Source organism: Culex quinquefasciatus, chromosome 2 (assembly GCF_015732765.1).
Source record: "Culex quinquefasciatus strain JHB chromosome 2, VPISU_Cqui_1.0_pri_paternal, whole genome shotgun sequence".
Classification (NCBI taxonomy): Eukaryota; Metazoa; Arthropoda; class Insecta; order Diptera; family Culicidae; genus Culex; species Culex quinquefasciatus.
In genome coordinates this window covers 58,506,808-58,530,935 of record NC_051862.1, presented here as the reverse complement: position 1 = coordinate 58,530,935, position 24,128 = coordinate 58,506,808, and the positions used below count along the sequence as shown (strand labels likewise).

The 24,128-nt window shown below is 37.6% G+C and overlaps 3 protein-coding genes across 3 annotated transcripts in view; all 3 read left to right on the top strand.

The window, feature by feature from the left end:
* Positions 1-4,193, top strand: part of LOC6038122 (E3 ubiquitin-protein ligase SH3RF1) — a 33,766-nt gene extending 29,573 nt beyond the window's left edge. The window contains exon 10 of the mRNA XM_038255350.1: positions 2,439-4,193. Coding sequence (XP_038111278.1) covers positions 2,439-2,610 — 172 coding nt within the window. The 3' untranslated portion in view covers positions 2,611-4,193. The remainder of the gene's footprint in view (positions 1-2,438) is intronic.
* Positions 4,194-16,074: 11,881 nt separating this feature from the next.
* On the top strand, positions 16,075-18,874 carry LOC6038121 (conserved oligomeric Golgi complex subunit 8). Its single transcript, XM_038253323.1, has 4 exons — positions 16,075-16,165; positions 16,309-16,787; positions 17,400-17,613; positions 17,668-18,874. The coding sequence occupies exons 1-4, from the start codon at positions 16,111-16,113 to the stop codon at positions 18,702-18,704; spliced, it is 1,785 nt and encodes a 594-aa protein (XP_038109251.1). The 5' UTR covers positions 16,075-16,110; the 3' UTR covers positions 18,705-18,874.
* Positions 18,875-21,617: 2,743 nt separating this feature from the next.
* LOC6054370 lies at positions 21,618-23,573 on the top strand. Its single transcript, XM_001870259.2, has 4 exons — positions 21,618-21,704; positions 22,112-22,293; positions 22,360-22,928; positions 22,995-23,573. Exons 2-4 carry the CDS (start codon positions 22,114-22,116, stop codon positions 23,308-23,310), a joined length of 1,065 nt encoding a protein of 354 aa, XP_001870294.2. The 5' UTR covers positions 21,618-21,704; positions 22,112-22,113; the 3' UTR covers positions 23,311-23,573.
* The last annotated feature ends 555 nt before the right edge of the window (positions 23,574-24,128 follow it).

Below are 24,128 nucleotides of genomic sequence, written 5' to 3'. Positions count from 1 at the left end.
ATTAAGTTGACAAATTTTTGCGACCAATATTTCATTTTTTTGAAAAAATCAGTATTGATTAAAAAAATTCATAACTCGTTCAAAGATTTTTTGCACAACCTGGAAATTTCTGAAAAGTTTGCATTTTATGTCCTCTAAAATATAAAAAAATGAAAAAAAATAAAAATAGTGTTTTTTGCAAATCAAGATTTAGTGATAAAAAGATAAATAAAAAATCACCAAATTGTTTTTTACCTTATATCATTTTTTTCCAGTGTAGTCCGTATCCATACCTACAACTTTGCCGAAGACACCAAATCGATCAAAAAATTCCTTCAAAAGATACAGATTTTTGAATTTTCATACATCATTTTTGTATGGACAGTAGGATGTAACAAAAATGACTTTTTGGCGGGCATTCAGGGGTTTGTTCCGGTGGGCATACTGAGCCTAAATCCCAAATATGAGCTTGATTGGACGTAACAGGAGCTGGCGCTCCGCCCTTCAATTTTAAATGAGATTTAACCCGTAAAAAAAGATTTTTTCAAAAATGTCACTTTTTGAGGCATTTTGGCCACTAATGCGTTTACCAAAAACAACACTGGCGTGTAGGCCAGATCCTTGCGCATCTTTTGGTATATATAACATTGAAGTTTGGAGCATCCTGGAGCTCGGTACAGATCTTCAAAGTTTGGCATTTTTTCGAAAAATCGGTCCCAGCAAAATCAAATGGCGTCTAGGGCGTCGCGAGGTGCGACGCATATCTGTCTGTACCGAGCTCCAGGATGCTCCAAACTTCAATGTTATATATACCAAAAGATGCGCAAGGATCTGGCCTACACGCCATTTATGTTTTTGGTAAACGCATTAGTGGCCAAAATGCCTCAAAAAGTGACATTTTTGAAAAAAATTTTTTTTTACAGGTTAAATCGCATTTAAAATTGAAGGGCGGAGCGCCAGCTCCTGTTACGTCCAATCAAGCTCATATTTGGGATTTAGGCTCAGTTTGCCCACCGGAACAAACCCCTGAATGCCCGCCAAAAAGTCATTTTTGTTACACTCTAATGGACAGCTGCCAAATTTGTATGGAAAATTATATGGACAAACTAATGATGCAAAATGGCTTCTTTGGGCATACCGAAGGCACCAAAAAAGTTTCAGTCGGATTAAAAAATACAAAAAAAACGAATGACCGAAATCCTAGAGAACTGCTCTGATATTATATGCTTGTATACAAAAGCGGTTTTGACATGAAATAGAAAAGATATGCAAATATTTTTTTCGACCCTTGATTGTTTTTTAAACAATAGCGAATCTTATTTTTTGAAGTTTTCCTAAAATTTTGAATTAAGTGTTAATTTTTAAAGAGATTATTTGTGCACACTTCTATCAATCAACAGTTCTTTAACAAAAATATTTTTTGTATAGTATTTATAACGCATTTTAAAATGTCTGTTTTTTCAATGTTTTTGTAATTTACGTCACCCTTACCATTTTTTTTTTCAAAAAAAGTTAAAGATGTGTTTATAAGCTTATCCAAGAACTTATCACTAAACTTTTTTTAAAGAAATTTTGCAGCCTATGCAGTTAATTTAAGATTATTTTTGCCAAAACTGCATAAATTATACTTTTATAATGTTTCAAGCCATTTCAGAAAAAAAATAAACTATATTTGAAAACAAAATTGTTAAGTTAATTTAACAAACTGAAAATTTATGTTTTTTTCTTGCTTTTTAATGATAACTTCAATTTTATGGTAAACATTGAATCTAAGATTATGAAATTTGATTTTTTTTTTTCAAAATTCAAGGGATTTCCCCTCCTGAAAATTAGTCAAGGGCGTAATGGAACGAAAAAGGTTGAGAGCCCATGTTGCCTAGAAATTGATGATTGAACCTGAACCAGATTCCAACCATCCATTGCAAGCCAATTTGAAAGACGAAACGTGTTGATGATACACTTTTTTAAAGAGGAAAAGAGAAAATTAGCCAAATAAATTTAGCTTGGAGTTGCACGATTTTGTGACAGTTTAGTGTCTAGGATACGCTCTAAGCAAGCGTTGGGACCATCGGCATGATATTTTTAAATGGTAAGATTTTATTCTCAAAGCGAGCAATCGGATGTTGTTATTGAGATACTTCCCGTTTATTTCAAATGGAAGGTTAGTATTTTACAAGAGTAAAAATTTATGCCCAAGGCAAAAAATCGGAAGCTGCTGTAGAAACTGTTCTAATTTAGCTGATGGTTTTTTTTTTTTTTTTTCAAAATTGCCATACGATTCTTAGAACGTTGGATGTGGAAATATTTAATCATGTTGAATGAAAATTATATGTCAAACAACAAATTGAACTCAGAACAACCAATTTTAAATTTTATAAATTTCTGATTTGTACAAAGAAATTCATATTTTCCTTAATTTTATCAACAAAAAATATCAAACAATTTCTTTTTTCTCTCAGATTCAAGTGCATCGTCCCGTACCCACCCAACAGCGAGTACGAGCTGGAGCTGCGCGTCGGCGACGTGGTGCTAGTGCACAAGAAGCGCGAAAACGGCTGGTACAAGGGCACCCACCAGCGATCCGGCAAGACCGGTCTCTTTCCGGCTTCGTTTGTCGAGCCGGACATTTGATGCCGTAACAACACCAACAAGAATTAAAATCCGAGATCTGTGTAAAAAAAACTCGTAAGTTTTGGGCTCGATAAAGGAGGGAAACGCAAGTATTATGAAGAAAAACAAGTTTAGCAAGTCTCTGTAGTCGTTCGTTTTATCGTAACAGTGGTACTAGAATTATAGCATTTCTTTTTTACGTTAACACCGGTTATCTAGAAATTACGATTGAATAGTGGGTAAGGCATGGATTAGGACAAACAAAAAGCTTAAGTTGAGACAACACAAACACACTTAAAATTAGGCCAACAAAAAGTGCAAATTTGTACCTAATTTTTCTCTATTGGGTCTTTTAAAGTCTGATTACAAAGTTAAAAACATGTTTTAAAAACGTTAACGTAATGTCCTGAAAAATTATATATATATATGATATAGACAACATATGTTTAGCGTGTAGAAATGACACTCGAAAGTGAATCAAAAGCACCCCAATGGAAAAAAAAACCTTATTCTCGATGGACCACAAAAATGATTAAAATCATGTTCAAGTTGGTTTCAGCATACTCTCTATCGACAAAACGAAAAACTCCAGTCAAGTTGTGCTAAATTAATCGTAAATATTGTGTGTTTTTGAGTTTATCATCAAGTTCATTCCATGATTATGAATAATACAATTATTACGCAAATGCATTGTACAAAACCTTCCTCTCTTACATTATTCTAGCCCAATATCATTGATGTTGTGTTTCATTACAGAAAAGAAAAAAAAAAACAAAACTCTAATGCAACCCATAGCAAATTCATGCAACACAAAACAAAAAAAAACTCTTTTTCATTAGCTAATCTATAACCAACAAATCGCGTAACGTGTTTCATGTGCATTCGAACTATAATAGCAATAGCAAAAATCTATTTCAAAGTAAACACAAAAGCATATTATATATTGTCTAACAAGAAAACAAAATGCTACCGAGAAAGTATAATTTAATAACTATATAAACTAAAGTGTAAACACAACACAAGAAAAAAAGCGCATACAATGTTAATCGTGCAAAATCAATTAGACAAAAAACAAACGCAAACCATACTCACAAACCGACACGTTTTGATTTTGAAAATCTTTTAAGGTATTTACTGTTTTTAAATAAGCAAAAAAACAGCAGAAGAAAAAAAATCATGATAGATTCACTCACTTTCTCTCTAGTTAGAGCGACTAAGCCATTTGCACAAAAAAAAGAATCGAGTAGAGGAAACACGCAACAAGAGCAGCAGCAGAAGCAGCGCAGCAACAGAAAACAGGGTGAATTTACAAAAATGTTCAGTCAAAATTGTAACGAAAACGCCACACACTTTTTCAAACACACGCTAAATTGGCGCTGCCTTTGACAAATGGAATTTTTGCGGAAAAGTCTGAGAGCGTTTGGCTGCGTTGGTTGCTCTCGCTCCCAGAGTGTTGAAAGGAGAAATGTGATTCGGTTGAAGGATGCTGAGCGAGCTAGATATTGCTTCCGATGCAATATGGTGGAAATCTGATGATAATGAAATGTTATGGAAACAGGTATACTCGTACTTTAAATATAAATTAATGCTATATGAAAGAAAAATCTGTGTCTTTTGCATTCGAAAAAATATCACAGCAATGAAAAATAAATTCAAGATTGTTTTCAGTTGACTTCTATTTTCATTAAAATTTTGACGTTATTTTGAAAAAAAGTTTCCTCCTGATTTTTTGGACCAATTTTGAAAGCCCGCAAAAATAGTTTTTAATGCGCTCTCTTTTTTCTTTAATTTACTGTAAAAATTATGGACACGTCATTAAATAAAAATTTATTGTATTGTTTATAAATCTGCATGTAATTTTTATATTCAAAAAAAAATCTCATTGTGTTTTGTGGTTTTGTAACATTCCCGAGTTATTTTTTAACAGTTTAACAATGGTGTGCAAAGATTTGGGACAGTCTACCCGAGCAGACGGAATTAACTTGTAATACTGGGCCGGTGGGTCTCGTGGCGCAGGGGTAGCGGCTTCGGCTGCCGATCCCGATGATGCTATGAGACGCGGGTTCGATTCCCGCCTTATCCACTGAGCTTCTATCGGATGGTGAAGTAAAACGTCGGTCTCGTTTTCTCCTGTCTCGTCAGAGGCGCTGGAGCAGAAATCCCAGGTTAGAGGAAGGCCATGCCCCGGGGGGCGTAGTGCCAATAGTTTCGTTTTCGTTTTTTTTCGTTTTTACTGGGCCAATAACATTTTACAATATTTATAACAAGATTTGTGATTCGTCGCTATAATTTTTTTGTTATTGGATTGTTATTGTAATAACAGACTAATAACATTTATAGTTATTCTTCGAACAAATCTTTGTTATTATTTTTTGTTATTTTAACAACTAATCCGACCATCCCAATAACAGTTGGCGGTATTCTTCCACAACAAAAAATGTTATTCCAAAGTTGTAATGGCTTTCAACCAATATTAGACCAATAACAAGTTGTGTTATGATAACATTAACTGTTATTAAACTCTTATGCAAAAATGGATTTTGCAAGAATACTCCATAACACTTTCTGTTATTTTAACAATATTTGTTATTGAAATGGCATGAATTTTGTTATTCCCGGGCAGACGGTAATAACATAATTCATGCCATTTCAATAACGAATACTGTTAAAATAACAGAAAGTGTTATGAAATCTTCTTGAAAAATCCATTTTTGAATAAGGGTTTAATAACAGTTTATGTTATTATAACACAATTTGGTATTGGTCTGATATTGGCTGACAGCCAAAACAACTTTGGAATAACATTTTTTGTTATGGAAGAATACCTCCAACTGTTATTGGGAAGATCGGATTAGTTGTTAAAATAACAAAAAATAATAACAAAGATTTGTTCGAAGAATAACTAAAAGTGATGCTATTCTGTTATTACTATAACAATCCCGGGCAGAAAGTTGCATCTTGGAAAAATCTACCCATGTTCGTAAAAACACGAACAAGTCAAGTTCACCCCAGGGTATGGTTAAGAGATAACCGAACATGGCCACGAACATAAATTGTTCGAGGCGTATCTGCGAAAAATCTTGTTGAGTTTATTTGACCAACAATGCCACATCAAGTTGAGTTAATAGTGGCAAACAACCCGGGCGGAAAGTGAGTTGGTGGCGACAACTTTGAATTAACTTGGCTTGTTTTTTCGCATCTCACTGTAAACTCCTCGAGTTATGACGACTTTTGAAACCGACTGCGTATCATGGAAAGTATATTCCATGATCATACTGCAGTATCTACAGTTGATATTGAGCTGTTAGTTATAGTTTTTTTAGACTTAGCAAAAAATTCGAAAATTGTATTTTTTTCATAATTTTACCCGAACATCATGAAATGATTATTTTGACTTTATTTCAAATTTTGCTGGACTTAGCAAAATTTGCAGTCACTGACAGAATTTTCAATTTCCGACACTTAGAATAATTTTCATATGCTCTCAACATGAACTGATATTTAAAAGTTTAATTTAATTTGTGCTGAAATATTTTTGAATTCATTATTTTTACAGAAAAAGCAATTTTTGGGACTTAGAAAATTTTGAGAATTTCGGAAAAATCGTCGAAATTCGGCAGAAGGAAATATTCGTCCGATTTTTATTTAAAAAAAATCAGTTTGTTCCTAAACTAAAGTCCCTAACAAAACTTCTTCTATGAAATTAAAGCTGGTTTTTAATAATTATTGATATACTCCCAACAAAAATCGTTCCGGCACTTAGAAAATTTTCGGGATCCGTATCACGACAAGATTTTTGGTAGAATTTATTAGATTTTCTGGAATTAGGCTCTTGGCCAGTAAAATATTCTCAACACTTACAAATTTTTCGAGATTAGGTAACTGAAACAATATATTTTTGAGACTACTTGGTAGAAGATAATCTTTATTTACTTTAATTTAACACACATTCACATTTCTAGAGTACCTTTTCATGGGTTTCCACTTTCATGAGAATTTTTATGGCCTTGTCACGGGTTACAGCATTTTCGTGAACGTAATGTTTCGGGAGGATCTCGAGGAAGGTTTTCTCTTTTGGCGGAAGTCGGATGAGGAGGTCCTTGAAGATTTGCATGTTGCAGTCGGCTAGTTCCTCGAGTTGGAACAAGTACGCCAGGATGGTGATCTTGGCACACACACTTAACTCGTTCCAGAGTTCCCGCAGCTTCCGTGTCGCTTCCAGCTTGCGTCGATCGTCTTCCGGAAGGCGCGTCATGTCAACATCCTCTTCCTCTTTGTCCAACGCTTCAACGGCTTCCGCGTCCGATTCGCGACCGGTGAGTCCTCGGTTATGCTGCGCTCCTCATCGTCGTTGATTTTTGGCCGCATCGGCGGTCGCTTGGTTCATGCGCTCGTCGGTCAATTGAGTGGGACGAACCCGGTGATGAAGGTGGAATTGGATTCCGTGTAGAGTTTGGACAGGCCATTGAGCACAAGCTGCGTCACAACTTCGAGCTTTTGCTGATCGGTGAGGAATTGTTCGTTAGGTCGATTTGAGCGCGCTTTTTGCTCGTTCAACTCATCGTAACCGATTTCCATTTGGCATGGAGTTGCGACGCCCACCACCGCAGCTGATCGTTCATTATCCCGCCACATGTCCTCGTTTAGTTTGGCCTTTTTGACCGCCAGTGGGAGGACATGGAATTATACCGCCGTTGCTGTTCGCGCTTGTCCAACTTTTAGATGGGCGGCCAGTTTCATCGAGGTCTTGCAGAACTTGCGCGATCGCCTTTTGGTGCTCCCAACTGACCTGCAAATTGGTCGGCGTTGGAGGCAGGTTCGAGTAAAGATTCTTCAACGCTTCTACGACACCTGACACGGTCATAAAACTGGTCAACCTTCAGGACCTTGCTGGTTAAGCAATCGTTGGAATGGCTCAGAGACAGGCTTTCCGCCAGTTCCCGCTTGGGGACTGAAATCAGCGAGTTGTACGACGGCGGTTGCTTCCGAGGGTTATTGCCGAGTTTGTCTTTAAGGGGGATTTCCTGGAAGATAAATAAGTTTAGAAGAAGTTTGTGATTTCTGATGGTTGGCTGCTTACCGGAACTACAGCGAGCGTGACGGTGTCGAGAACTTGACCCTGTTAATTTCACCGCTCTTCTTGTTCGCGGAAAACGAAGAAGACGAGCTGCCTGGCCTGGAAAGACGGTCCATCGATTGAAGAGCAGCAATTTGTACTGTTGAATAGGATTAACACCGTCACCGGGGTAGTTCATTGCGACATTTGCTCTGGGTTCACGCAGTAGCAGCAGCCAGAGAAGGCGTCCATTGACTCAGCCAGAGAAGGCGGATCTAGCCATTGTACAAATCAATCTTTCCGTTTTACGTCTTTTTCTTCTTTCAGCTTCCATTTTAGCTGCTGAGGGGGACTTTTTCAGTTCACCGCCACCGTTTTTCTTCTTGACCGCAATCGTTGCGATCATGAAGTCTAGCACGCAAAGACTTTCCAGGCTTTGGGCGCGACTGAGGGCGACATAGGATTGAACAGCTTCGAACACCTTGGAGACATTTCGACACAGTCTAGGGTTAGGCCTTGGGACGCGTTACGACGAGACCGTCGGCCGGTTTGTTATACCACTTTTCGGGTTTTACGAGGAGTTGGCGCTTTTTGAACTGGACGGTGGGGTAGCTTTGGGCGTTGTTTATGACGACGGCCTTCGGCGATGTTGAAATTCTTTTGCAGCGTTACTTGGGCGCCGATTTTGAGAGTGAGCTTGCCGGGAACCTGCAGCTGCTGGTCCAAGGTCATGTGGGAATCGCTGGCAATCGGGAAAAGTTTCCACACAGAATCAGCTGAATTCCACAGGAAGGCTTGTCGTTCTTCCGAATGTATCGCGCAACGGCTTCGATTTTCTATAAGAATGTAACCGTTTAACAAGTACGTGACTTTCTTTACCTCCAAATCAACTCACCTTAAACTAATCCCCGAAGTCGACGTGGGTCGCGGTCGCGCCTCTCCACTTCTGATCCCCGCGAACAAGTGCAGCGTCGTTCAGTCGATCAAGCACGCGGCCACACTCGTCGAAGCCGTCGCCACAGTTTCATCCGGTAGCAGCGTTGAAATGTTCTTCTTCAGCCAGGTAACTCTTGCCGGTGCCGGCACTCCTGTGAAGAACAGACTACGGCCCGACTTACCGGCCTCTTGAATCGCCTTCTGCCGCTCGTCCAATACTTCCGGTTCCACCAACGTCATCAGAAAAGCCGTGTACAGCTTCTTCGGAGTAGGTCGACCTACTCCGTCCCGGATGATCATTTGCGCTTCTGCGATTGCGACGGAGTCGTGGCAGATCCCTTGCCCAGGGCCAACTTTTTGCCCGGGCCAATTTCGCGTTCGTTACGGACTGATGTCGTGGCTATCAATTTTGACACCACCCAAAACGGTGAGATAAAAGAAAACAAAATAAATAAACCACCCACCAATTAACAAGCAGCGTCAACAGTAGAGGCCATGGTTAAAGAACGTCAGGGCCGGCTCAAGAAATCGACTGAAGTTTCTTACAGAGTTATCAACATTTTGTGCATAGATTCCACAGCATTCTGCTGCTAGATATTATTACCGAAAAAAACTAAACCCAAATTTATGTGGCGCTGAATGCATACAAAAATAACTACTATTTTGGTGCTTAATTATTTTTAGTAAAATCAAAATTATTGAAGTAAAATGTATACATGTATCAAAATTTTTAATACAATGTTTAAGTTTAACGATTTCGTCATTTGTGAACAGTCCCTGCAGCTGCGCGCGCCGCACGTCTCGTCTTTCATGAATGTGCAACCAATGACTGGTAAACGTCACAACACAATCGCAGAAGGCGCTTCTGCTTGACGTAAACACTTTTTCGTTCGTTCTTCGCGAGTGGTCGCGACTTGATGGTGAAGGGACGCGTCCCGTTATCGTTGTCGTGTGTGTGTGTGTGTGTGTTTGTTTACATTTTGTTGGTAAACAAAATTCAAGAGTGAGCCGAGCTTGCAGCTGGAGAAAAAGCAAAGTAGTTTCGGCGGTTGCCAAGGAAGCAAAAAGTGAGTGTGGAACTGCTTGACCGATGCAGAAAAGATATTTCCGGACCGTGGAGAGGACGGATTCTTCAACCACATAATCCGGATTCTGTCAAGCAGAGGGCATTTGCGTCCGAAAGGTCCGATCGTTCATGCATGGTAAGTTTTTCGATGTTTTTTTCTTTAGAACCATAAGTCGCTGAAAGTAATGTTTATTTTAAATAATCCGGCTTGTTTGCTAAAGGCGCGAGAGCCATTAATTTGTAAACAATGCGGAGTTTTGATGTTTACAAAATGTATATTTCAGAAATTCAAGCAAAACTATGTAAATGGGTGTAAACAAAGAGTCTATCCCTCTCACGTCAGTTGATGTTTACATTAGGATCGAGCAGGATAGGCTATTTGTTTACACTTCGACATTGTTTTGCTAGAATTGTTTGAAATTGTTCATCTATCTCCACGTCTTTTGAACACTATAATATTATATATCTATGGATAATAGTATTTACTTACAAAAAAAAACAAATTTGTGTCAGACATCACAATGGCTCTATCGTCGATTTGAAACTAAAAACTGGAGTTTTTTTAAAGATCCTATAAACAAAATTTTCAATTTTTAGCTTTTTGGGTGCTTTTGAATACCCTTGACTCGAGGCGGTTCTAAAAACACCCAAAAAGCAAAAATTTAAAATTTTGTTTAGGCCGATGCAAATATTTAAAAAAGTTTTTGTCCCTTGGCCCTGGCCGAGGTCAAGGGGGGGGGGGCAAAAAAATAAAAAAATATAAAAATTTAAATAACAAGCCATAGTCTTCACATTTAAATGAAAAAAGTGTTTTAAAATGCATTTTACACTAGTTCAGTTGTTTTGCAATCATTAGTTTTCAAAAAATCTAAGATCTGACAAAAACAAAAATTGTATCGAAAAAAAAGATTTTGCATCTAAAATTTTCAAAAAATCTTAAGATTTTTTAATAAACCCAAACATGCTAAAACTGATTTTAAACGCAGGAGAATGTATTTTAATTTGATTTCAGCTGGTTGCACGTGAATTTTCATTGAAATTCTGAAGTTTATTGTAAAATATTTTTTTGCCCCTGATTTTTCGGGCCAATTTTGAAGAGGGGGTGACAAAACTTTTAAAAATATTTGTACCAGCCTTATAGGACCTTTGAAAAAATCTTGAAACTTTTTCGGACTTTTTCGTGAGCTCAAGAGTAAGGATGTAAAAGATCCCGAGCTCATGAATGAGTCGAAAATTCTTATACAAATCTTGAACTAGTTTTCAAAAGGACGCAAGAGCAATTTGTAAACTAAACCGTTTTTCGATCGGTATTTGATCGCTTTACGAAATTATTTCCAAAATTCTTGACATTGTAACCTAACCTAAAAATTTACTTTTTATTCGTGAGATTGTGAGTGTAATTTCTAACGAAATTCTAATTCATTTTCGCGAGGAAGGACCATGGACTAACCCGGGTCGATATGACTTTTCATTGTTTTCAGTTAAGTTTATCTTTTTTTAAATTAAACTTCAAACTTCAATATTTTGAACAAAAAACCACAAGGGTGTGATTCTGGGACTTTAAATCCCATGTTTTCTGCATGACTTGTCTTGAAGCGCAATCTTTGCTTTAATTTTGTGGCAATTTAATCGGAGCTAGTAGGAGCAAAACTATCGATTCTTAAAATTAGCCTTTTTAACATGTTTTTTGAAGAAACATTAAACATATTGAACGTCCATAAAAATTTTATGTTTACAACTGCTTTGGATGCTAACATAATATCTCAGGAATTTTAAATTATTTCAATTATAGCGTCTCAGTCCAGTAATTTTATGTTTGCTTAACGAGTTCGTTGGAGGGAATTTTCGCTCGATTGACCAAGCAACTGGTTTTTAAAATTACATATAAACTCATTCAACCTTCATATTCTTTTCCAGCCTCATGGTTTTCAATCGTCAAGCAGCAATTCATTCTTTTAGAGATGAATACCAAAACGAGTCAGATAAGTATTTTTGAAATTTTAAAGCTTAGCACATGACTCTTTGTGATATTTTAATTTTATTTTTAGGTATGACTGAAGAATTTGAATGTATGCAGAATACTTGAATTTATCGAATCGCAACAATTTTAAGTTCATCGAGATGGTATTTATTCAAAAACACTAACTGGCTGTCAGGCTGAGCTTTGGAAGTCGGTGTCATTTTGAAGACCGTAAGTATTAACATCGTATTTTAAAAACCGTTGTAATAGTATCATATAAAAAGAGTTCTGACTTCTCTATGCTTTTAATTTTGAAGTCATTTTTACAACCAATGAAAGGACTATGCAAAAGGGCATATTTTGATGTTAAAAAATAACAAAAAAATTATATTAAATTTCACAAAATTTCGCTAAATAATAATTTTTCAACTTTTTAAAATCTTGCTTTGATGTTAGAGCGAATATTCCTGAAATATTACCCAGATATGTGAAAAGGGAGAGTGGGGGAGGGGGGGGGGTCTAAAAAGTGGCGGGGTGCATTAAAACCCAATAAAATTATTTTTGGGATCAAAATCTACTTTATGAACTTGATATGATTTTTGAAAGATTTCGGTTGTTTGCCACTATTAACTCAACTTGATGTGGCATTGTTGGTCAAATAAACTCAACAAGATTTTTCGCAGATACGCCTCGAACAATTTATGTTCGTGGCCATGTTCGGTTATCTCTTAACCATACCCTGGGGTGAACTTGACTTGTTCGTGTTTTTACGAACATGGGTAGATTTTTCCAAGATGCAACTTTCTGCCCGGGTAGTATTTTCAAATATCAAAAAATGTTATTCCCAAGTTATTTCCGTCTGCTCGGGTAACCGTCTGCCCGGGTAGGCTGATCCAAATTTTAAGCAAAGTTTTTATACCGATGCATAATGCATTTTCAAACGGTTTTTTTTTTGAACTGTTGAAATTCGGCCAGAGTCCAGGGACAAAAACTTTGAAAAACATTTGCATCAGCCTTACAGAAACATGATATGTTTTTTTTTTAATTTAGGCCGTTGCAAATATTTTTCAAAGTTTATGTCGCCCCCTTTCAAAGTTGGCCTGAATAATCAGGGGGCAAAAAAAATATTTTATCGAAAAACATCAAAATTTTAATGAAAATCAAAGTTTAATCAACTGAAAACCAGTTAAAATGCATTTTCCCGTGTTTATAATAATATTTAGCATGTTTGAACTCCTTTGAAAACATTTTAAATTTTCATGAAATACCAATGTACAGTCCCACGAAAGTTTTTTTTTTTTGCGAAAAAAAAATCCGTCAATACCTCGATATGTTCAAAACTAATGATTGGAAAGCAACTGCACGACTGTAAAATGCATTTTAAAACACTTTTTTAGGCTTGTAATTTCAATTTTTATAATTTTTTTTTTGTTCCCCCCCCCCCCTCGACTGTGGTCAGAGCCGAGGGACATAAACTTCAAAAAATATTTGCAACGGCCTTAATTGAATAAATGCAATAAACCACCAAATGAATTCACATTTTTATATTTTATTATATATTATTTCATAAATACTTATTTGCAATCATAAAATTTTAACTCAAAACCTTTGAAGGAGTTTAATTTTTTAAGTTATATTTTCTGTTCATTATTGAGTACAAATTGAACTAAAAATAATTATAAATAATGATAGAAGCATGCGAAAAAATGCAAATGATTTTATTGTTTGATAAACAGAATAGGGCATTTTTTAGCTTCAAAATGTAATTTGTATGGACAGTTGCTAAAATTGTATGTAGTAAATATGGAAGACCTAATGATGTAAAATGTTTTTTTTTTTTTGTCAAAGGAAAAATACTCACCAAATTTAAATAAAATCAAACAAATTTCAAGCAAATTTCTAATTCTTGAAAGAATCAACCTTCTTGAATGTATACGTTTTTTTTATCGTTTTCTTTAAAATCTAGAGATTTTTAAAGGTCCTATTTATAAACATATTGTTATTCGAAGTAACAACTTTCCTGAAAAAAAATCTGTTGATCTCGGGAGAAAACCGAGATTTTTATTTTTATCCAAAATCCGAGTATGGACCGTATTTTTTTCATTTTTAACTTCTTAAATTTTTAAGCTTTTGAATTCCAAAATTCTAAAATTTTAGAAGTCTTAAAATTTTTGAATTTTGCCTTCAAGACTTATTTATTTTATTTTAACATGGACAGCTAATTTGAAAATACACTACAAATTGTTATAAGAAAACGTTACATCTTAATCTGCAAATTTCCATAAATGAATTTGACGAAGTTTATACACTCAAACCCCAATGGTTTGACACCAACTGTTGTCAAACGAACGGGGTCACTTTTTAGTTTGACAGTTCGTCACTTTTAACCCGAACAGACGGTAATAACTAAATTCATGCCATTTCAATAACAAATACTGTTAAAATAACAGAAAGTGTTATGGAAAATTCTTGCAAAATCCATTTTTGCATAAGAGTTCAATAACAGTTTATGTTATCATAACAAAGTTTGTTATTGGTCTGATATTGGTTGAAAGCCAAAACAACTTTGGAATAACGTTTTTTGTTATGGACTAATACCTCCAACTGTTATTGGGATGATCGGATTAGTTGTTAAAATAACAAAAAATAATAACAAAGATTTGTTCGAAGAATAACTAAAAATGTTATCATTCTGTTATTACAATAACAATCCAATAACAAAAAAATCATAACGACGAATAACGAATCCTGTTATAAATAACATAAAATGTTATTGGCCTAGTATTTTCAAATATCAAAACACGTTATTCCCAAGTTATTTCCGTCTGCTCGGGAAGTTTGACTTTGACCAACCAACGGGGTAAAAACTAAAAAAAGTATCAAACGAAAAAGTGACCAACCACCGGGGGTTGAGTGTAATCATCAAAATTATAACATGCTTTGGCAATAACATTCTGAGCGATCCCGAAATAAATAAATTATATTTTTAGCATCCGAAATTAAACGAATGTTACCATAAATTCTAATGTAATAAATGAAGGGTGATTTGAAAACACTTGGAATATTTTTCCAGTTATTGTTTTTGGTAGATTATTTTCAGCCGTTTGTCGCTTGGTTTCAAATGTCCGAAAAAGTAAATAAACAAAAAGCTCTGCTATTTTTTTTCAGAAAAAATAATAATAAAAATTTATAATAATAGTAAAATCAAAATAAAGCAAAGGGGATTATTTTTTACTAAAACAAATAAAATTTAATAATTCAATTTTGAAATTGTAGAAAAAAAAGTTAATTCACAATATTTCATTGAATTAGATTTGATGAAGACTATAATTTGATAAAAAAAAAGAAAGTTATACAAATAGATAGAAAGATTAAATACAGATTTCAAAAATAATGTGTAAATCAAACTTGTATCGGAGTCATCTAATACAGGAGTTGCCCCGACCCATCTTCGATTTGCGTGAAACTTTTTCCTAATGAGTAATTTTGGTATCTGAACACGAATACGAAGTCCAATTTACGATATCTCGTGACGAGCTTTTTAACAATTTGCAGCCTTAATCTGTGAAGTTGGACATTTGGTGTCATGTAGACTTTTATGTAAAATTGGACGCCCGAATTAATGGCGTACTTCCGAAAAAAACGTGATCTTCTCATTAGACCTTTTTTCCATTTCCAGAGTTTTTTTTGAAAAGGACCAATAAACCATTGTCTTTCATATGTTTATAGGACCTAATCAAAAAAAACTCGAGATTTTAATATTTCTTGTTTTTTTCTAGTAACAGGGTTCTAGTTTCAGGGTTGTTTTTTTTTAGAAAATATCAATTTTGTATAATGTTGTAGAGCGGACAACTACAGACAAAAAAAAAATTATAAACATAAGCGATTTGCTTGTAATCACAAGATTTCGCTCTTTTACGAAAAAATAGTTTTAAAAATGTTCTTTTTTTCAATTTCGTCGTGAAACTACTTACTTTTCCTGTCATTATAGAACGGAGAAGCAGTCTACCTTCTACTATTCCGCACTGAAACGGATGCTGAAAAGTTGAACTTTTCAGCTCAGATCTTTCTTCAGGCAATCATTATTCGCTCGAAGAGATTTTTTTTCAACCTTGCAAGTTAGGCATGCGAAGAAATTTTGTTGCTCGGTGTATTGAAAAATATTACAAATCAAATCAATATATTTTAGTACCGTTCAGACAAATTCCAAATTCAGGTACACTTACCGTTATCAACAGCTGTTGTATTGGTGCCAAAAGATGAACCCAACTTCAGAATGAATGAAACAGAACGAAAGGAATGAATGAAGCCTTGCGTGAACACGAACTAACGGTTCTGGTTGTATTTGTAGCGTAGAAATCTGTGTTGCACAAATCGCGAATGTTTACGGTACAAACACACCCACACAACTATCTGTTTTTGACAGTTGTTTAACACATCACTCAAAAATAAGCAAATCTGAAAGAGTGAAACGTAAACATTTCCAAACAATTTTAAGTAATCATGGACTACGAGAACGAAAAAGTATTAAAATTAGTGTTTCCCGATAACTATGATGGTAAGTTAGTTTTAAAAAGCAGAACTGCGGATTTGGGTACCTTTTTCAGCGACTTCGACTCCGGCTTCTCAGAATTTGTCGAATTTACCGACTCGGACTACGCAGAAATCATTATTTGATTAATTACAATATATTCCCCCAAGAACTGCTCAACAATGAGTCCACCTCGGAGGTCATCGACTACATGTTCAAGCTCGGTTCGTACAAGGTGGACCAGCTAAAGAAGGAAAAAACCCGGCTGCAGGACGAGAGCAAGCAAAACATCGAACAGACCCAGGAGCTGGCGGTCAACAACTACCAGACCTTCATCCGGACGGCGGAATGTTCGCGGGAAATTTTCAAAAAGTTTTCCGAAGCCGAAGAACGGGTCGAGGGGTTGAACCGGAAGCTGCCGGAGTTTAGCGCCACTTGCCAACGGTTTTTGGACTCTTCCGGGAGTATTAACAGCGCGAGGAGGTTGAACTCGCTGACGCTGACTAGGAACGCGGAGCTGTTGGAGATCTTGGAGTTGCCCCAGCTGATGGAGACTTGCATTCGGGAGGGAAAGTACGAGGAAGCGTTGGAGTTGGCCGCGTACGTGCAGCGGGTTGGCAGTAAGCATGGGAATATTCCGGTTATTGCGGTAAGTGTAAATTATTCAAATTTTTAAGCCGGAGCACCAGGTCCTGTCGCAACCAATCAAGATCATATTAGGGATTCAAGCTAACCCGGGCAGACGGTAATAACAAAATTAATGCCATTTCAATAACACATCCTGTAAAAATAACAGAAAGTGTTATTGAATGTTTTTGCAAAATCCATTTCTATACACAATTATCCATAGAAAAAAAAAACTTTTTTGTTTGATGCGTAGACTATCGCCAACCCCTCCCCCTGCAGTGTCTTCGTGGTTTATGGAAGGCCCCTTTTGGGACTATTTGTTAAAATAACAAAAATCAATAACAAGGATATGTTCGAACAATAACTTATAATGTTATTAGTCTGTTATTACAATAACAATCCAATAACAACAAAGTCATATCGAACGAATAACAAAACTTGTTATAAGTAACATAAAATGTTATTGGCCTATTATTGAAAAATATCAAAAAATGTTATTCCCAAGTTATTTTCGTTTGCTCGGGCATTACACCTAATAAAGGATCACACCTTGAGCTCTATATTCAACTAAACCTTGTACTACACTAAAACGTTAAGGTGACACATATTAGAAAAGCTGTTTTAAAACTTCCAGAGCATCCAATCCGCCGTCGAGGCAGCCTGGCACACGATGCTTGTCCAACTGCTATCCCAGCTGAGAACGGACCTTCAGCTGCCCAAATGCCTCCAGGTGGTAGGCTATTTGAGAAGAATGCAAGCATTCACGACTCCGGAGCTGAAGCTTAAGTTCCTCCAGATCAGAACCAGCTGGTTCCGAGAACTGCTGGCTAAGATCCCCCAAGATGATAGTGGGTACTCTAGCTTTAAGGGTTTGATTGTCTTATTGAAGGTTTAATTTTCAGCCCACATCCATCTGACGAAGACGATCGAGGCGACTCGCGTCCATCTGTTCAACATCATCACCCAGTACAAGGCGATCTTCTCGGAGGACGAGGACTCCACGTCCAACCTTACGACCATCACGAGTGACGCAAGCGCCGCCGATGGTGCGAAAATCTTTCACAGTTGGCTGCACGATCAGATCGTCGAGTTCATCAACACGCTGGAGAAGGACCTGTCCTCGAACGACATCAACTCGTACGACACCATCCTTGGTCAGTGCATGTACTTTGGCTTGTCGTTCAGCCGAGTTGGGGTCGATTTCCGATCACTGATCGCGCCCGTCTTCATTCGCGTAATTTCACTAAACTTCCAAACGTCGATCGTGAAGATCACCTGCCAGTTCGAGCAAGAGATCGAGCGTTACACGCTCATCAACAAGGTTTCAACCGGAATCAAACGCGCCAAAGCAAGTGATCGCGCCGAAAACAGCAACCATCCACCGGAGAGCCTTCTAGACTTTACCCCTCTAGCGATCTACTGCAACGAAGTCCTGACCGTCTTCAACGAGTTGCGTCTGTGCGCTCCCATCGCCCTAGCCCCGACGGTCACCGAAATCCTGGAAGCCTCCCTCGAAACCGTCTGCCGCAACATCCTGTCCTTCTATCGCCAGGAACAGCAAGCCTTCACCGCGTCCGAACGCGAGTGCTTCGTACGGTTCTGCTCCTGCTTCGCGTACGACCTCATCCCGTACCTCCAGCGATGCATCCACTTCATTTTCCCCCCGACCACGATCGCCAACCACCTCGGCATCAACGTGCTGACCCTGCAAAAGCACGGCATCACCTTCCTCCGGCAGAAGAAGATCCTGGAGGCGATCGAGTACCTCCTGCCGGACAAGATCGAGTCCGTCATCAAGCAGGTGGGGGAAATGAACGTTGCGGCAGGGTCGACCACGGCAGCAGCAGCTGATGGCACTGATAATGCGGCGGAGGCCGATAAGACCGAACAGGTGGCAGGTGTTGTCAAGCAGGAGATTACCGTTGGCGGGGAGCAGTAGGAAGACATGGTTCAGTTGTGGCTGATAATAGAAAAGCGGCCGCGGGGTCAGTGCGATATGGAAATGCGACGAGTGTCGTATGATCGAAGATATGGATTAAGATGGTCTTAGGTTTTTAAGCTGTTGAACAGATAGAGCTAGAGATATGGAAATAAATCTTATCAGTCTAATTTACTAGCCTTGTCTTTGCTTTGAATGAGAAAATGTCCCGTAGATTATTGTTAATAAATGATGAGCCTCAGTACCGTTCTTCAAGTTTCTTTGTATTCAGCAAGTCTCTACCCTACGAGAATAAAACTTCCCTAAATAAATGGACATTACAACCTGCTGCTAATCCCATGAAACTGATGACGAAAAGGCCACAGGTTTTTAAATCCAAAAAAATTTTACCTTTATGTAAACAATCCTGGCAAATCTCTCAGAAAGGGTCCATTTTGCTCAATTTGTCCCTATTATTTTTTTGTGCAATTTATTTTTATTGAAAATTGAGTAAAATTTATAATTACAGTTATCCGAAGGTCTGGGCAAAATTTCACTTCGGTTAATCGAAACTTCGGATAATCGAATCGTAATCGTAATCGAATCGACCTCTAAAATACTCTAAGATGATTTAACAAATTTAAATCCAAGTAGGCAGTAATGAAATATTGAAAAAAAAAACATTTTTCAATTTAATACGCAGCCAACCATTTAAATTGGGTAAAATGAGGTTTTTAAAATTTGATGTTAAAAGTAAGAAATTTAAAAAAAAAACCTATATTTTTTTATTCATGATTCGATTTTTCGAAGTCCCATACAAACCTTCGTATAATCTAAACTTCGGATAATCGAGTCTATACTGTATTCGAGGTTTCCGGTGGATTAGAGATTATACCATCATAAATCGACCTTTTGTGGAATGAAAAACCTGCGGCCTCTTTTGGTCCAGATTGACTGAAAAAAATAAAAATAAAAAAAATTACATCATAATGTTTAAAAAACATGTTATTTCGTTAAGAATTTAATTAAGTAGAAAATTGTAAAAAATATAACAAAAATATAAATATTTCATATCATGAAATTTTTGAAAAATCATTTCGTAACGATTTATCATTGGTTGCATTTCTATTGAAATCATGAAAATCTTTGAACGTAATATTTGAATAAACCCTTACTTTACATCTTTTTCGCAAAAAAAAGTTTCATTAAATTTAAGATCATATAGTTAAATTTAAAAATATATGTCCCACATCACGGTTAGTGAAAAGGTTATTTTTTTTTTTAATTTTAATGATTTCCTCAAATTCACCCTGGAAGTTGTTCACGTAACTGTCCTAAGTCAGAAAATCTTCTATCGATGACATGACTTGTTCGTGTTTTGAAATTTTTAAACACGCAAAAATGTCAAAAAATGTAATTTGTCGTTAAAAAGTTAATTTTGTTTTTTCCTGAAAATGATCCCTATTAAAAAACATTTTTTTCTAACCTCTAATATGACTTTAAAGATGTCGGATTTTCTGGCAGCAGCACAAAATAGTTTTCAAAATGTAATAATTTACAAATTAAAGTATTTAGGGATTTTGGAAATTAAGAAATTAAGGAATTTAAGAATTTGAGAGCTAAAAAAATAGTATTTTTTAAATTTTGAATACCAACATTTTAAAATTTTAGGGTTTTAGAATACTAATATTTTAAAATTTTTAGTTTTCAGACTCTTTAATATTAAAAAAAAAATCAGCTCTTAAATTTTTGAATTCTCCTTCTATACTTGCATTTGGAATTGGGTTTATTTTTCATTTGATTTTTTTAATATCGTAATCTTTTTGATTTAGTTCTCCCAAAAATCTCAAGCGCGTGTACAGCATTTTGAATTTTTAATATTTTATAATTATACATTTCAGAATCGATTATCCGAAGGTCTAAGCAAAATTTCACTTCGGATGTGTAAATAATCAAAACTTCAGATCAAGCTTCCCTGCACCGTGCGGTACACGCGGTTCACTTGCACCTCGGGTTTGCTTTGCGCCTGCTTTGTTCGGTTTACACCCGTACCCGACTCACATGAACCGAGGGTATTTTGGTTCGTCGTACCAGCGCACCACGACACTCTCGGTTCGCCGCGTCGGTTTTGTGTCTGGCACTCACCCATGGCATGAACCCGGTATATGAGCCAAGGTGCTTCACTCGTTACGAGCCGAGGTACGTGCCGTGGTACGCGCTTGCGGTACAAAACGGGTTCAATACCACGACACGTAACACGGCACGCTGGGTTCATGCCATGGGTGAGTGCCAGACACAAAACCGATGGGGCGAGCCGAGAGTGTCGTGGTGCGCTGGTACGATGTACCAAGATACCAATACACAAATGGGTTCAGGCACGTACCGAAGCTAGAAAACCAAACCCGCGGTGTGCGTTGGCACTAGCGCATGGGAAGCTTGCTTCAGATAATCGAAACACGAAAAAAAAAAATTTCGTTGCCAGTACTGTAGTGGATGCTGAAAAGTTGAACTTTTCAACACTAGTATCGAAAAGTAACATTTTTCAATATTTTTTTGTTGTGAACGGTGAATTTACTAAACACATGAATGATTGACTGAAAATTCCATTCGAGAAGCGTTTTTCGATATAGCTCGGTAAACCTCGTTGGATACATACATGTACGACTCGTGCTGAAAAAAAAATCTTCTTTTTACACCTTGTTGCATAAACTACTATTATAACATGTGTTCTGAATCTGTACCAATGAAATTACAAACATTTTTTTTTTTCAAGGAGATTGCCTTGTGATTTTTTTTGAAGATTGTAATGGAGCAAAAACTTGAAAAATGATTTGTATTGGCTTAAGAGGATTTCTGTTCGACAACCATCCTAGATTCGACACTGAACCTAGCGAATTATTCATCAAGCAAAACATAGAATTCATTCATCGAAAACAGAGTCATTCTTCAGTTTATTTCTTCACGTTCTTCCACACCGGCATCAGTCAGTGACCAATCGCCTCGAGCAGCATTTTAAGGAGGGTGAGTAATGTCATCCATGACTATTTATAAAGGACGCGCTTCAAATTTATTCCTCTGCCAAAAGAAGTGCATTCATTATTATCAACTGCAAGCACGTGTAACTTCAAGCTTGAAAACCCACAATTTTTGCGTCCAAAAAAAATCGATAAGATTTATCACCCCATAAAGTCCATAGGGTTGCAACCAGCTGTTTCACAATCACACTCAAACTTGAACTCACACACCTTCAAATACAGCCGGCAATTCCTCAACTCACCCAGCGTGCGCGCGTTCAGTGCAGAGAGAAATCCAACCACAGTCGTCCCTCATCATAAAACCAATCAGTTATTTGCGCGAACTTAGTCCATAGTGCAAGCAGTACTTCAGCACTTGCTCCGCGTTGATAAATTCCCTTTGAACCTCTTCAGATATGCTGCACCTGTCCTACCGGCTAGTCTCGCGAGGCTTGAAGCACCAGCCCTGCTGTAATCTCCGCACTTCCAGGTTTAACCAGCTCAGTACCGTCGGATACGGCTGGCTGGCTGCGACAACGGCGGACCACAATCAGGTCATTCGGGGCATCTGCTGCTCGACTGATCATCAACCACGGGTACGGGTACCGGTTGGGCGAGAGTTGATTGATTCAGTTATTGCAATTTGTGGCTTTGTGTTTCAGGCAATCAGGATGAGTTCGAGGAGTGCCAGTACGAAGGCGGGCGGTTGTGGTCCGATTCGGATACACAGCTTGACGAAGAATCTGCACTTTTACAGTGGGTCGAGCAGGAAGTGGAACAAGGATGCGAAGACGTTACGGTTGAGTGAACCGCTGGAGAAGCCGTTGGTTCTGCTGCTGTGCTGGCTGCAGGCTTCGGAGAAACATCTGCGAAAGTTTGCCGAGTTCTACCAGGAGCAGGGCTTTGAAGTGTTAGTGGCGCACATTACGCCGTGGCAGTTGATGTGGCCGGTGTACGGGTCGCAGGCCGTGGCGGCCGATATCGTAAAGTTCCTGAAGAACAACACGCTCGAGCAGGGCGTCGTACTGCACGGGTTCTCTGTCGGAGGGTATTTGTGGGGTGAGTGTCTTGTGAGGCTGGACCAAGATGAAGACGGCAAGGCTACGCTGGGCAAGATCAAGGGTCAGATCTGGGATAGTGCGGCGGATATTACGGAGATCCCGGTCGGAGTACCGCATGCCGTGCTACCAAAGAACCCAACTCTGCAAGGTGCTCTGCGAAGTTACATCACGTAAGCAAACCGCTTATCTTAATACAAGTTGATGATCTTATAATCTCCCAATCCCCCTTCAATCAGCTACCACTTGAAGCTGTTCCACGAGGAAGCCACCCAGTATTACGAAAAGTGCAACCGGCTGTACTTTTACGAGCCAGCTCGGTGTCCCGCCCTGCTGCTAGTCTCCAAGACCGACCCCGTTGGAACGGAGGCCGCCAATCGGCGCCTGATGGCCACCTGGGACTCGGTGGGCGTCAAGACCACCATCAAGTGCTGGGACCGGTCGCCGCACGTGGGACACTTCCACCGGCACCGGGACGAGTACATCGAGCAGGTGGTGAACCACCTCGGCTCGCTGGACATTGCAGGTTATACGGCGCCGAAGGCGAAGCTGTGAGCGGCGCAGACAAATGGATGTGGAATTCTAATTGATTGTTTAGGTGGACACTAGCGCAATCTGTTGCTCAAACGAGTAACTAATTTTCAACTCGAGTGTGAGTGGAACCACAGACGAGTAGGTGGAGATATCTTTTCAAATCCATCTATCATCAATTATCCCTTTCAGATTTTGATAGGCCATATATGACCCAAAAACCAAAATTTTGAAAACTAGCCAATAATTTTCTTATGGTCCTTAAAATAATTTGCCCATCATTAGAATTTTTTTTTTTTAATTCAGGCCTGGAAGGGTTATGGAGTTTCTTTTTAAAAAAAAAAGGTCCAATAAACAACATTTATATTTGTTGCTCCTTGGTTGTTTTCGAAACTCTCAAGGGAGGGTATTGAAAAACACCCAAAAAGAAAAAAAAAGCTTTGTTTATTGGACCTTCTAAAAAACCTCAATTTAAATTTAAATTTTGATTGAATTTGGATTTACCGCAAGGGTTTCTAGATTTTCGCATTTTTTTATTACTTGATGCATACTAAACGAAGGATCTGGAAGAATGGTTGGTTTCGGAATATATCAATAATCTGATTAGAAACTCTACCATATGCTTATTTTGGATGCAAAATCTGGTTTCAAAACATTGAAAAATATCGAAAATCTGGTAAAAAATCGCAAAGAGCGCAAAATTCTTGATAAATTGAACCTTCTGAAGTTTTAGACACCTTCAGGAAAGATAAATCATAAAAATGTAATTTTTTTTAATACGAAAAATATAAGTTTTTTTCAAAAAATAACCTTCTAGAGACTTTGTAACGGAACCCTTCATC